This window comes from Lepisma saccharinum, chromosome 17 (assembly GCF_977018435.1).
Source record: "Lepisma saccharinum chromosome 17, izLepSacc3.1, whole genome shotgun sequence".
Lineage (NCBI taxonomy): Eukaryota > Metazoa > Arthropoda > Insecta > Zygentoma > Lepismatidae > Lepisma > Lepisma saccharinum.
In genome coordinates, this window is record NC_139245.1 from 45,032,396 (window position 1) to 45,047,396 (window position 15,001).

The 15,001-nt window shown below is 39.8% G+C and overlaps 1 protein-coding gene across 9 annotated transcripts in view; it reads left to right on the forward strand.

The window, feature by feature from the left end:
- The window catches only part of pnut (septin 7-like protein pnut), a 244,743-nt gene that overhangs the window by 153,967 nt on the left and 75,775 nt on the right, over positions 1-15,001 (forward strand). For all 9 annotated transcript variants that reach the window (XM_083139395.1, XM_083139396.1, XM_083139392.1 and 6 more), the window contains one exon: positions 9,886-10,282. In XM_083139395.1, the coding sequence (XP_082995521.1) occupies positions 9,886-10,282 (397 nt within the window). The remainder of the gene's footprint in view (positions 1-9,885; positions 10,283-15,001) is intronic.

Genomic DNA, 15,001 nt, shown 5'->3' on the forward strand with positions numbered 1-15,001 from the left:
TGGATGGTTTATTAAATAATTCATCCCCTTGTTGGTTAACAATTTGTTATTAAGACAAAGGCAACCTCGAAACAAGAGTCGAAGAGCAGACAATATCTAACCGATGAAACCTTGCTGCCGGAAAATGACTTCGAAATTGTTGTTTTGATGTTGGCCCCATAATCGTTGCATCTGCAGTGACATTATCCAGCTTTGTGGTTGTGATTGCATTTTATTACGGGTCACTTCCCTACTGAGGTATTGATTTTTTGGTCCCAATCCTAGGGCTAGAGCATCTGGGTCCACGTTTTATGACGACCTTGCTTTGATGGTTGGAATATAAAATGCCAAACGCCATGATCGGGTTAATCGACTCCCAGGTTTGTTGTGTGTTGGAATTTATTTTTGAACTTTAGCTCCTGCCTGCGTCGTTGGCCTTTGGACGCGTTTCCTTTTCCTGTTATCGCGGAAAGTTCGTAGACTAAGTCAGCTAAGGCTGTTGGGAAGAGGGGTAGCAAATTCTGACATCGAAAATTTGTAATTGTTGTTGTTATACTGTAGTTGTAAAGAAAACCCTTGTATGTTGTTTTTTTTGCTCGTAATGCAAAGGGAATTTGATATTATGCAAAATGTTACACAAGGGAGCATTAATTAATTTAATTTACGTTTTAAAACTTTCAAAAAAGTTTTAAAGAGCCGCGGTGGTCTAGTTGATAGGGCGTCTGTCACGCAAGAGACCTGGGTTCGATTCCCGGTGTGCGTGACCTAAGGTCGAAATATTTCCGGCCTTGTCCCCGCATAAAGCAGCTCGGGGCTCACCCAGCCTCAAATCAATGGGTACCTCGGGCCAACCCTGAGGACTAGAGGCGGCCGGAGCGTGGTGCCGATCACATTACCTCCAAAATGACCGAGATCGAAAATGTATGGAACCCTACCACCACATGCCATAAATGTGCCTTCATGGCATGGTGCCATATGCACGGGGAACTTTTACCTTTACCTTAAAAATTTCACACATTTCTGGTGTAAATATGAAAAGCAAAACTGTGCACTGGGGTAAGGAATTCAGTATTAATTTAGTGAGAATTAGGGTGGCTTCTCACCGGGAATTCTACGTGAAGTTTTCTCCGCAGACGTGAAAAATTGCAACTTTCATTAATCCAAATCCCATTCAATTTATATATATTAATTATTGCCCTGAGGCAAGTTTTTCCCAGTTTAGCTTTTATTTTAATCGAGGAAGGAAAGGAAAAGATAGCGGCGTGGAAAATAAAACAGAAATCTCTCAATCCGTTTATTTTGTTAGTCTCCTTTGCACTATCTGCAAGATAAGATATCCTGAAGTCGATTAGGTACATTTGAGTTTGAAGTTCTTTTAAAATTAAAATTTTTCGTAGATTAGTATATCCCGTAACATTTTGGACTTGTGTTTATAGATGTGAAATGGCAATGTTCCGTTTAATTGAATTAGAATTTTTGGACAAACTGGAATTGCACAGACCCTTTATATTGTTAATATATTTGTATGTGGTGGGTGGGTGGGTGGGGGGGGGGTTGAGATGGAGAACACATCTGCTTGTAGCCTTGAATTTTTGGAAAGGTCGCCTTGAAAACCGGGAATTATACTTCAATTTTATCAAGTTTCTAGAGTGGCCACCCTGAGAATGTTTCCACGAATCGTCTTACATGTGAAATTTTCCTGAGGTTATGAGTAAAGTTACAAAACGAAATCACAGGATGTGCAGAAATTTAGTGTAAATTCAAAAAATCAGATTTGTGCAATGCAGCATTGGGTGGAGCATACATGAATAAACTATAATTCATTAAAACATATTAGGAACATGTTCCCATGATACCCAAGTATTGACACGTCTGTCAAGTAAAGTATTAGTTTTTTAATATATATATATATATATATATATATATATATATATATATATATATATATAATATATATCATGACTGACTGTAGGGATGTTATATTTTTTAATTAAATTGATCCCAGATTTTCTTTAACAGACTAATTTCAGACAATTGGGGAGTAATAAAAGTAGCGGGCTGTGATCAATTACGCCACTTACTATATCATTCCGAAGAAAATATTAATACATTGCAGCACGAGCTTCTTACGTAAAGCATTCTCTCTTTTACACGTCTTACATGACTACTGTAACATGCAACACTGTGCCTTTCGTTGTAATTCGTCTAATTTAATATGCAACAAGAATGAAGCACTAGTCAGACAGCTATGGGCGTCTATCGAGTTGGGAGTCTGTCACGTCAGTCCCACAGGGATGGGATCGCTGGCCTTCCACTTCCTTGTTAAGTGGAGGCTAATTTTAAATGCAAAGTGCTGGAAGGGTTACGACCTTCCTCAGATGTCTCGATAACCGTGTGCTGTTACTTGAGCTCCTGGAATAGCATCTTCATATTGCTTCAGTCGTCACGTGGACGTGTGATAGGTTCTTGAGAACCCAGCTTCAAATATGCCAAGAATGAAGATAACTGTGCCATCTGGTAGAAGTTCTAAATGCGGTTTACTACGCGACATCTCGTAGTGTGTGGATCATTATTGTTGGGTTGTGGAGTCAAATGGCACCCTCGCCTTTTGGTTCCAGCGGTTCCGGGTTCGATTCCCGGATGGAACCACCAAAAGTTCGTGAGGACAATGATAGATCTACTTGGAAAGAAGAAGCCGCGGCAATGGAACTCTGTACGCTGACCACGCGTCACCCAATGAAAGAAACTCCTTGGCGGGCCGTGAAGTTGTTTCCAATTCTCGGGTTTCTTAAAACTGTGGTATTTTCATTTTTAAAAGTATCCATTAAAAAGAAAAAACTAGGGCTGAACCGATGCCGATACTCAAATCGATTTCCACCGATACCAATACTTGAAAATTGATTGATTTGATGTTTTTAAGTCCACTTTATGCACAGTAAGGCTAATAAGTTTAAAGTGGGATCCGAACCACTATGTTTGAGGGTTATTCAAAATATTGATTGATATCAATTTACCAACACTTTTGCATTAAATTAATCAAGAATTACATCAGATTATTAAATTATGTATTGCGTTATTACAAAATTCAGTTTTCAGTCCGTGAAAGACCAAAATGCCGGAAAAGTATCGGCCAGTATCGGTAATTAAATTCAAACCGATACATTCCGATATCGGCTCAGCCCTAAAAATAACCCTCATTGTTTTGGCAACAGGTGCAAAATATACAGGACGTACCCTGCAACATCGAAGAGCCGTAACGCGTGGAGAACGTGAAGGCAAGTAACTGGTCTTAGAGGTCTTTTAGAGCTAAACTTGAATAGCTCTCTAAACACCATTTTGTATATTCTTCCTGTGCATCATTCTTGTTCAATTACCCATACCATCGGTTCACTATTCATCCAATAAGTTGTGATAAGCCCGGACAGGTAAAAAAAAAAAAAAAAAAAAAACGGCTTGTGGCACCCAATATTCGCTTATTTCCATTCGAAAAATATTTTCCGAGCTGAGTTGTACTGAGTTAGAACATTACAGTCAGGTCCAGAAATATATTTTATTTATACATGGGAACCCTGAAAATACCAGTTGAATTTATTTTGCAAATATTAATGGGCCCAATAGTAGTGGCAGCAGGTTTTGCAATGTCATTCACAGCTATTTCTGAATATGTTTACAATGATCTGGGGAGATTGGCAACCAATGCAAGTAGGACAAATGATAAGTCGTATTTGTTATTTACTAGCAGCTGCTTGCACCGACACGCCATCGAGAGGAGGGTCCGGACATTGTGTACCCTGCCCTTCTCCAACAAACAAAAGCACAGCAAATTTTTACTGCATGGACAACGCGGCTTTCGACTTTGAACAACCCGTGTACTACTGCTACTTATCAATACGTGACTAATTTTACAATGCGGTCGGTGGTCTAATGCTAAGCATCGGATGAACTGTGTGTATGAAACATATCTTTTCATGGCAAAGAAGGACCTCAGGGTGGCGACAGACCTGGAAAACCTGGAAAACCGGGAAAAGTCAGGGAATTTGAGGTGTCAAAAAAAGTCAGGGAAATGTCAGGGAATTTCGTCTTCGTTGACTTTTTTTTTATTTATTTTTTTTTTTTTATATATTTTTAAATATCGTTATGGAACTCTGCACGGGAACAGGAAATCTCGTTCGTAAGTTTCGGCCTCAACTTTTAGGCCCCTTTTATGCGCAACACAACCACGGCGCCAGAAACCAGTGATGGCAGGAGGAGAGAGAGAAATTTCTCTCGCCCGGGCTTCTTGGCGGGAATTTTAAATTCGAACACTCTTTGGAGGAAAATTGTTATAACTCTGGCACTATGGGATCAATGTACTTCGGATAAGTTTTGTTTTGCAGCTAAAACATCAGAGCATGCAACCGTGTACAATTCAGAGTGCCGAACCGAGGAAGGGGGGGGGGGGTTGGGGGGCGCGACCCCCGAATTTCAATGATGAAAAAAACTCTGGAGTTTGCCCCCCTCTTCTCCGGCCATTTTGGGGAGAAGTCTCAAACCTTAGTATTCTCTTCAAAGAATGGACGTTTCCAAAGAGAATGAAACATGTTTCATGTTCTTGGGTGCCATACAAGTTGAATAATGAGCCAAAATGTGAAACTGTTTTTCACGAAAAATAGGTAATTTGCATATTGCTCAGAAAATTGTTATAACTGGGGCACTATGGGAACAATCTACTTCGGATAAGTTTTGTTTTGCAGCTAAAACATCAGAGCATGCAACCGTGTACAATTCAGCATGCCAAACCTAGGAAGGGGGTTTGGGGGCGCGACCCCCGAATTTCAATGAGAAAACAACAAAAATCTGGAGTTTGCTCCCTCTTCTTCTGCTATTTTGGGGAGAAGTCGCAAACCTTAGTATTCTCTTCAAAGAATGGACGTTTCCAAAGAGATTGAAACATGTTTCATGTTCCTGGGTGCCATAGAAGTTGAATATTGAGCCAAAATGTGAAACTCTGTTCGGAAATGTGGCATGGATATGTTGCGGAGAGGGGGGAGGTTGGTCATCAATATGAATTTCCCAGGCTTGCTCCAGACGTGTGTCAAGAGTCTGCACCCAAACATAGGAGTATGAAGGTCCAAAATGCACATTCATTTCGTAATCAGCACCATGATACCATATAGTATCATCGGGCGAGTACGACCTTACTCTGATGATACCATATGGTATCATCTGGGGACTAAAGGTTAAGCCTCTAATTATTACGTGGAAAATGCATTGAATTGTCATTTTTTTCTTGTCCGTATGGGAGTAGAAAGGGGACTTGTCAACAGATGGAGGGGATAAGAGCGGGTGGCGCCATCCGATTGTTGTCGGACATCGTAGTAAGGCATTTTGTTGGGCAAACTCAAGGAACGTGGAAACAAATAGGTTCCGTTGATACCTACGATTTTTGTCGAATATCGCCACCCGACAAAGTATCTCACTACAACATGCGACAGAAATTTCGTGGACTGCAACATCCAACAAAAATCACATGCATAAACAAGAAGAGCTTTAGACTGCAAATATGCTGCTGGAATTTTATTACTCTTCTGGCTCACTTCATCTTATTTAATGTAGCAGTGCTTACAAAGGTTTCCTTTCACCATCCTGACGTATTACTGGTTTTGCACAAGTTAACATATGTTTTCAATGACATTGCACTATTCTTAGATATCAAGAAGAATCCACCTAACGGGACATATATTGAATACTATCACGAAAAAGTGAAACATACATCTGCATTAGTGAACGTTATAAAAATTGACAAGTGCATGCTCCCAATGTCAAATTTACTGCAACACTGGTATTGCAATGAAATTAACGCCACACTCTGTCCTGTTTTTTTAAACTCATGATAGATGGTCATTAATCTTTCACTGAGTAAGGTTAATGTCCAATATTATGAAATAAAATACTAATAATAAATACGTAAATATTTAAATATCATATTTACTCGAATCATTCAATCATAAAAAGCAAATCACTTTCTTCAAGAATTGACTTTTCTCTGCCAGCCCTGCTAAATTTTCACTTTCCATCTACTGATTTATTCAAGGGGTGGCCAGAAAGTAATTTCCAATTAGTAGGGACATTGTTTTTTCGCAAACGCCAAAACCGTGAAAAATTAATTGCTGCGAAGTTGTGTTTAGAAATGTGCAGTGATGTGTGGATACATTTTTCACCCATTCGAAATATCGAAATAATGTGAATTTGGCATAAAATGCAAATTGTTGGAGTTTTTAGCGATTTTTTTAAAGAAATGTCCTAAAACAACGAAAAATTTCATGAAATTGAACATTCTTGTCTTTTCTGGGCCATGTTTGTGTACATAGAACATGCAAGTTTTCCAACATTTCACTCAAGAGTAAACTATAGAGTTATACATACGTACTACATGGAATAATTATGACAGCCACATTAAATCATGGTTTTCCCACGATTTTTTCAACTTCTATCTAAACCATTTGCATCACAGAGCAAAGTGGCAGGGTTCTAACAGGAGATCGAGTGCGTATCTACCGTCACACGGAGCCACATCTTCGTATTTGTCGCACGAAATATGTTTTGAATTACCAAGCTAAGTGTGCACCATCGGCGTTTGTCGAGCGAGTAATAATGGAGCTCAGTCGTTAGGTCGTCTGACTACTATGCGAGAGACCCATGGTCGATCTCCTACGGGGGAGAACCGGGATGTTTGCAACCTATTCAAACTGCTCCGGTGCCCACCCAGCATCATATGAAGCTGGTACCTTGAGGAAACTTTGAGGGATCAAGGTAGCCAGGAGCGTGCTGATCACATCACCCATACCTTCAGCCTTGATCAAGAAAGTGTGGGGCCCTAACTCCACACCCCTACTATACACCTTCATGGAAAAGTGCAAGGGATCACTTTACTTTTACTTCCTCAAAAATCTGTTCCTACATATCAAACTGTCACGAAAATACGTAGACCATGTGACCTACAATTTAAAATAATAGTTTAAAAGCACAATGGAGTATTACGTTTCAGTATATTTGGCAGATAAATGTTCTAAAACAAAATTGCGAATTTTGGGAAACGTAACACTAACAAGTCAAAAAAAGATAATGCCAATTTTTGGTGCCATAATATGATCGGTATCTGTCACGTGAGATTGATTGATTTTAATTTTTTGGGTGCTTCGCCACGTATGGTCATTATGCATCCTTCAATGTATATGGGGAAAATTCCATTATCTGAAATCCTTACCTTAAAATTAAAAAAGGAGTATGGAAAATAACTTTCCCAAAATAACTTTCAAGATATCAAACTCTCACGAAGAGGCGTAAGCCATGTGACTTACAATTTGAAACAGTAGTTTAAAGACACCATGAAGGTATAATTTAATTTCAGATATTTGCCAGAAAATGCGCTAAATTGAAAATGTGAATTTTGGGAAAAATAACACCGTATTGTAAAAAATAAGAAAATACACCAATTTGAAAAAATAACAAAATATGAAGGTCCCTACCGATTAGGCATAAATAAAGCATGAATATCAGTTGTATTTTATTGCATTAGTAACAGTGAGTCCTAACCTAATTTTCGGCATAATCACCACCGTTGTTCTGGCATTTGTCGTAGCATGGCACTAAATTTTGTATGCCCATGGTATATGTGTCTGACTACAAAGACTGGAACTATCTCTACCGCAGTATAGCTGTCAAATCCTTGCCCTGCCAGAAACCTCTTCAGTTAAACAAATAATTGAAAGTCGGTACATTCAAGGATGGCTGAACAGGGAGTGGTCCAAGATCTCTCACCTGAAGTGATGCAAAGGGCCCGTGTGTACTCAATTGTATGGGGTTGTGCACATTCGATTGGCCTTCCGTGAATTGTCTGCACCATTGTCTGACATCACTCATGACGTCCGGTCTGCACACCTCACACGATTGCTGGTGGCTCTTTGCCAAATTCTGAGCATGCAATGTAGGCTACGTTGGTGGGAGACTGTATGAGAGCTGCAATGTTTAACCTAGAACTGTCCTAAAACGGCTGCATTGCAACTGTACCAGATTACAGCTACATGCCACTTCTTCCTGCCTGCATGTGTGTGTGTGTCGCTCTCCGACCACTAGTGCTGTGTATAGGCACCATTGGTGCTTTTTCAGTATGCCCCTCGTATATGAACTTTCAGAAGCTCTTATTATTAGAGTGTTCCTGTTTTAGTGTTTGGTTAGCTAAATCAGGTACCTATAGAATGCAATTCTATAAATTCCTTGCGTTCAATTTCCAATACCTACATACCCTTTTCGTCAGCATTGATGGTATAACTGCATGTTGTCAGTTTCGCAGTACTTCACTTGGATATACTGTACTGAAGCAGAAATCCCATTGATAATGTAAGGAAATATGACACTTTATTTTATTCGATTCAATTGTTTCTCTTATATGCAAGAGTTAAGTTGTTTGCTGTACAGAGAAGAGAGAAGTAGCCTTATGGATCGAAAAATTAGTCTGCACTCATGGTTCTTGCAAGCAGAGGGTTCCAAACCTCAGTGGAAATATCAACATTTAATACTGAGAATGTATAAGGAGACTGATAAATTACAAATTGTATTTCTTAATCATTCACTCTTCACTCTTATCTCATTTATTTTATTTTAAACTTGCTGTGTATGACAACATTCCGTAATCCTTCCCTAGCTTGTGAATTGTAATAATTTTCCAAATTCACTATTTTGCATTTTGAATTCAAATCATAGAGAATAGAGAAATTAAGTCAATTTCATGGAAGATAATATTGGTACTTAACAAAACCATACGTGGATCTGTATGAGTTTATTATTTCCATTTGCAAAAACATCGATTTAGTTTAGTTTGTAATTGTCAGGGAAAAATGTAAATTTTGTCCTGGAAAACCTGGAAAAGTCAGGGAATTTCATTTCTGCTTGTTTGTAGCCACCCTGGACCTGTATTTAAAATAAAAGGCTGAAAAATCCTCCTAATACATTAGCTGTGGAAATATTGTTAAATACTGACAATGTGGTGTGCGCTCTCAAAATGTCTATGCATATTTTGTGAAAGAAGAATAAATCAGGCGCAAGAGTTGTGGTTCGGTAAGATAATGCGTTTACTAGAAATTGAATTAAAATTATGCACGGCTATCATTTGTGGAGAGGGCGTAAAGTACACGCCGGATTTCAACTTTCATTAGCAGTGTCTTTTTTTACTTTTGATTCATGCTTAGATTTATTGTTATTTTGTACACGATGTGCGGAAAGTCTGGAAACATTGGCATTGCAATATATATATATATATATATATATATATACATATATATATATATATATATATATATATATAAAAGCAATTTATGCTTTAATAGTGTGTGTATTTTCGTCTACAATACGCTCTATTTAAGTCCAGGCAAGAGAAAGTAATAACAGCGGCAATTATAACGCTGTCACCCAATGACAGGCCGCTTGGCAGACCTTGGTCCTTAGTTTTATTTAGTTCAATGATTTTATCCTAAATACATCAGACATCTTCAGCATTCTCTGAATGTTAGTGACAATGATTTTTGGTTAGCATGCAAATGTCACTTGTACATTATTCACTGTCTAGTGCTTTTTAGGTCTACTTATTCTAACACTGTGTTTCTAGAGAACACCTCTTCTCGTGACTTGAAGTGAACAATTTCTTTCTGAAGACGAGATCAGATGTACTCTCTTGAAATGTTATGTTAGAATAAGTAGAACTATAAAAAGCACTAGACTGCAATTGACATTGCATGATAATGAACATGGTGTGAGATCAGGTGATCGTGCTGACCACTCCTGATCAACAATGACGTTCCAGACTTTTCGCAGGCACATTTTTTAAAAAAATTTTCATGTCTTAACGCACTTTTCTTGTCTCCATTCCAGCTGCAGAGCAAACGAGAGCTCTTCTTCAAAAATGAAATGCCCGCAGCGACGAGCGCGCCAGCTGCCCCTACGTCGACGCCGCCGGTGACGTCGCTAGCCTCGTCCACGCCGCTCTCGTCGCTGAGCAACAGCACGGCCCCTCCGCCGCCGGCCGGCAGCGCGCCGCAGCCGGGCTCCATCCAGGGGGCGAAGGACGCGCTGCTGAAGAGGGAGGCCGTGGAGGACAACCGCGAGAAGGAGAAGGAGCGGGAGAAGGAGAAGGAGCGCTACAAGGAGAGGGACAAGCCCGAGAGGAGAACCAAGGAGCTCGACGGGTACGTGGGGTTCGCCAACCTGCCCAACCAGGTGTACCGGAAGGCCGTCAAGAAGGGTTTCGACTTCACGCTTATGGTAGTGGGTGAGTACTCGCCTTTAGTGTTCTTTTCATAATGTTATAATGAGGGACCTGATTTTTTTGCCGTACTCAGCATTATACGAGGCGCACTTTCACCGTAACTTTCTTTACGTGGAGCGGCCATGTTTACTTTGTAACAAAAGAAAGAGAACTGGGGCGATAAAGATCAAACCTCGGCCACGTAACCGCATGAGCGTGACCTTTCAGCACGCGAGCGTCGAAGGCAGTGTGGCCAACCTAAAGAAAGTTATGGTGAATGTGGGGATAATTTTTGACTTCCCCTCGTACTTATTCATTCATTTTTCTCTGCCTTACTAAGAAGTTGTTCACTGCAATCTCTTGTTCCTTCATTGCAAGATCAGTGACTATGAAAAAGTACTGGTAGCAAACGCAGTCTTTATTTAATTTATAAGTAAACCATCAGCTTTAAGTATTTGCAGAAATAATATTTTCGTGACTTAATCAATAGATTTTCAAGTATTTGGAGAGGAATTTCTTATCAGCCCACCCCTTAAAATACCACCATGCAGAAATTCTGCGTCCGCTAGTTCTCACCATGACTGTGCAGACATGGATAATAGGCATTAATAATATCGGAAATTTGATATCGCGATATATCGTCAGAGACGATACGATACTTTTTCCGTATCGTGATATCAGCGATATATATCGCTAAAATATCGTGACGATATATCGTTTAGTTGATATCGCCTAGACGATATTTTTTTCAATATCGCCATCAGACTGAGTAGTCGGAGCAAATTTTAACATGTGGGTTTATGAAAGTATAATATTCTGTGGCGAATAGTGACTGGAAAGAAGCTGAGGACAGAATCAGTCCTGGAAAGATTAGTTTTAGAAGCCATCATCCAGACAAGAGAACGGGCAGTATTCAAGAATAGGGGAGAGATAAAGAACTGAAATAATAGGCTAATTGAGGATTGTTTTGGGTGAAGAGCGTAAGATAGAGAGCCGTAGCCCCTTCGGATCCCTCCTGTTTGGGTTGAAACACGTGACCACCGAGTGTTGAACATTTTTGTTTGTTGTGGCCTCTGCTGCGCACGTGCTTGCGTACGACGACAAACACAAGCCATTCGATTGTATGGAAAACAGAGCTTTGATTCTGGGCGGCTGGGAGGATGTGGGCGCGCTCGGAAATTGGCTGTATCGTCACGTGCCAGCGCTCCAGAGCGCTCGGTTATTCCTGCCTCGTAATTGGCTGCCTGCCAGATGCGGTCCTGTTACTGGAGAGCGGGAATCCCGCAGGACTCTCTTTCTGCTTCCTGTTCCACTTGGAAAATGAAGTTTCGCCATAAACCAGATGCTGTCGAAAGTAACAGTTCATTTAAAAGTGACACTACAGATATCCCATTTCTTTAATTTTTTTTAAAGAATAACGTCGCTTTTCCGCCACTTTTGGCTAATCGCGACGACCATGAGTGATATGAGGACAATGGTGAGTGGTGATAGGTTATTCGTGTCCAGACCGGGATTCGAACCCGGGACCCTCGTTGTCATAGCGGGCTGTGCGTGCTAACCACTCCACCAAGGAGGTCGCAGAGTGGCTTACTCACCGGGAATTGTGCGTGAATTGTTGGCTCCTGGATTTCTGTTTTTCTCCGGGGACGTGAAAAATTGCGACTTCTATTAATCCAAATCTCATTGAATTTGTAGATACATATATTTATAAATGTTCTGATACAAGTATTTCACACTTTAGATTTTATTTTTATCAAGGATGGAAAATAAATCTGGGTGGAAATAAAACAAAATTCTCCATCCGTTTACTTTGTTTATGTCCTTTGCAGAACAATCTGTCTGACAGAGGGAAGATTACTGCAAGATAAGAATCTCGAAGGTGATTAGGTCAATTTGAGTTTGAAATTCTTATGCAGTTCACAATTTTTGGTAACACTTGTGTTTTTAGATTTATTTCGAGTCCGAATATTTGAAATGGCGAATGTAAACTCCGCACGTTAAATTAAATATTTTAAATATATATACCCTTTAATTTAATTTAATTATATTTTTTGGGATACATTGGAATCACAGAGAACCTTTATATTTTTAATATATTGAATACGTAATATGTAAGGTTGAAGTAGAGAAAACATCTGCTTCTACCCTTATTTTTTAAAAAAAAAAAATTAGCCTTGAAACGGGAAATATACTTGAATTTTATCATGTTTCTAGAGTGGCCACCCTGGACCGGCCGATATCCCATTTATACTGTCCTACATATTACATTATAGTGGTAACGTCGTCGCCTTGTAATCAACGGGTTTGATACCAAGTGAAGGCACATTTTTTTTTCGACACTTTAAACTGCAGGTCCAGTCCCGATTAGCCTATGTGTTCATAATGTGGACTCAAAACAAATTTCACCAATTTCATCTTAAAACCTTTCATCATCATCTTCACGATTAGCGAAATGTGGAAGAAAAGCAAAATAAAATAAATAAATCAGTTATTTGCGATTTGTTTTTTTTTTGTATTTTCGTGTCACTTTTGTAGTCTAATTTAATAGCGATAATGTTGATCAAATAAATGAAAAGCTCATGCCGTACATAGGACCTCTTCCTTCGGAGCGGACTACGCTAACGACTGCACCAAGGAGACTGGTCCTAAATCACTGTAAAGTGTGCCCCCTGTTTATGAAACAGGTTAACAGTTTATATCCTGTTTTGGGTATAATAAGTGTCAAAGTACACGATATTAATTATGTTAACTTCCAACGTTGTCTTCACGGGTCCCGGTTTTATGTTTTTACGCACGACAAAGTCTCGTAGTGGGACACAAGTGCAGCTGTTGGAAAGTAGTGGCTAGCGTAATAGCTCTCCAGAGTAATATATTTTTCTGCTGCCGTGATTAGTTATGTTAACCTCCATAATTATGCGTGCAGACACACAACTGTTCCACGTAAATAAGATAATATTTTGATGTCATAGATTGATTTGCTTTATTTTTCTTCGCTTTTTGTGCCACTTTTGGATAATTTGCGAAGAGTGATGTTATGATGAAATTGATGAATGGACACTCACAAACATCCATGTCCAGGATTCGAACGTGGGATCCCTGGCGTTGTAGCGCGGTGTGCTAACCACTTCGCCACGGGGACGGCTTGATGTCAAAGGACAAATTTGAAATTTCCCCTGAGAATTGAGACTGATCTGTACAGACACGGTTTCTAAGGCATTCTGTAGTGAGCTCGTAGTGAGTTAAAAATTTTGAACATGGCATTTATTGCATGGCATAGGCTTACTTTAATTTACAGATCCTCTTTTCTTAAAAAAAATTATTAGGGCATAACATATATTTTGTCTGCAAGATGTGGTTCGTATTTCTGTAGATTTGCCCCAAAGGAAGGGAGCTGAAATGTTTTATTCTCCTTGTAAGGGGATTCTGACGATAATTCTAGTTTGCTAGTCTCCTCTCCATCGTAACGCGCCGCGTCCTGAAATAAAAATATGGACATTCCATTCGCCTTCTTCCTTCATCCAATTCATAATTCATCATAACAGACCTCAGTGGCGGAGTGGTTAGCACAGCGCGCTACGACGACAGGGGTCCCGGGTTTAAACCCCGGGCTGGGCATGGGTGTTCTTTGTGAGAGCCTCTTCATCGCTTTCACCATACTATCCCTCATCCACAGCTTCACAATTAGCCAAAAGTGACAGAAAAGCGAAATAAATGAAACAAATCAATCGATCATCATTCATCGTAGTAACGGTGCCAGGTTGAGGCCTGACTTGGGCGTTCCTTTGTGAGTGCTCCAACAAATGCACCCAATTATCATTCACCCTCATCCTCGCGATTAGCCTTTCAAGAATCAGAAAAGTGACTTGAATAGGACAAATGGACAAAAAATGGAAATACAAAGGGTGTCCCAAAAGTAACGCAGGATTTAATGTAAGAAACATTTAATATATTTATTAGTTGGCAAAGTTATTACATTATATGAAAGGATGAACATTGCCATTAAATGTGGAAGAGAATATCTGACAAAATGTCCTCCACGACGCACTTGACAAAATTCTGAGTGACTTTTTCGCATAACTGTGGCTCAATGCCGTCGATAGCTCATTGAATTTCTGCTTTCAATTCAGGAATCGTTATCTTCGCAGCTTAAACTTTGGACTTAATGAATCGTCAGAGGAGAAAAATCACACGGTGTGAGGTCGCACAGTTGTTTCATTTGGGGCGCTTCTCCTATCGAAAACCAATTTTAACGATCGTCACTCGCTCCTTCGTTATGTAGCGCTCCATATTGACTAACCGCAATGTTTTTCCTACAACATGTGACCTCTCAGAACGCTGCCAACCCTGCGGGGGGAAAATGTCGCACAATTAAAAACCTTGATTTACTTTTGGGACACCCTTTATATATACAGGGTGTCCGGACTAGAGGTTTGCAAAAATAACTGCTTAGAATTGAAAACCACTCCTTACATTGTCTCGTAGTAAAACTCAGTCGATAGACCATAGATTCCAGATTTTGGTAGTTCACTTGTGCGATCAATAGAGCTCTTGAGTCACGCATGCGCAGAAACGGCATGAGAACAGCTCTCAATACGACGGGCCACCGAGATCCCCAGATTTGACACCATTGTACTTTTTTTTGCATGGGGCTTCATTTTCATTAAAGTTTACAATTTGGGTGATTTGAGACAGCGTTTCGTTGCGCTAATAACGCCTCAAATGTTGGTCAACACTTGGCACGAG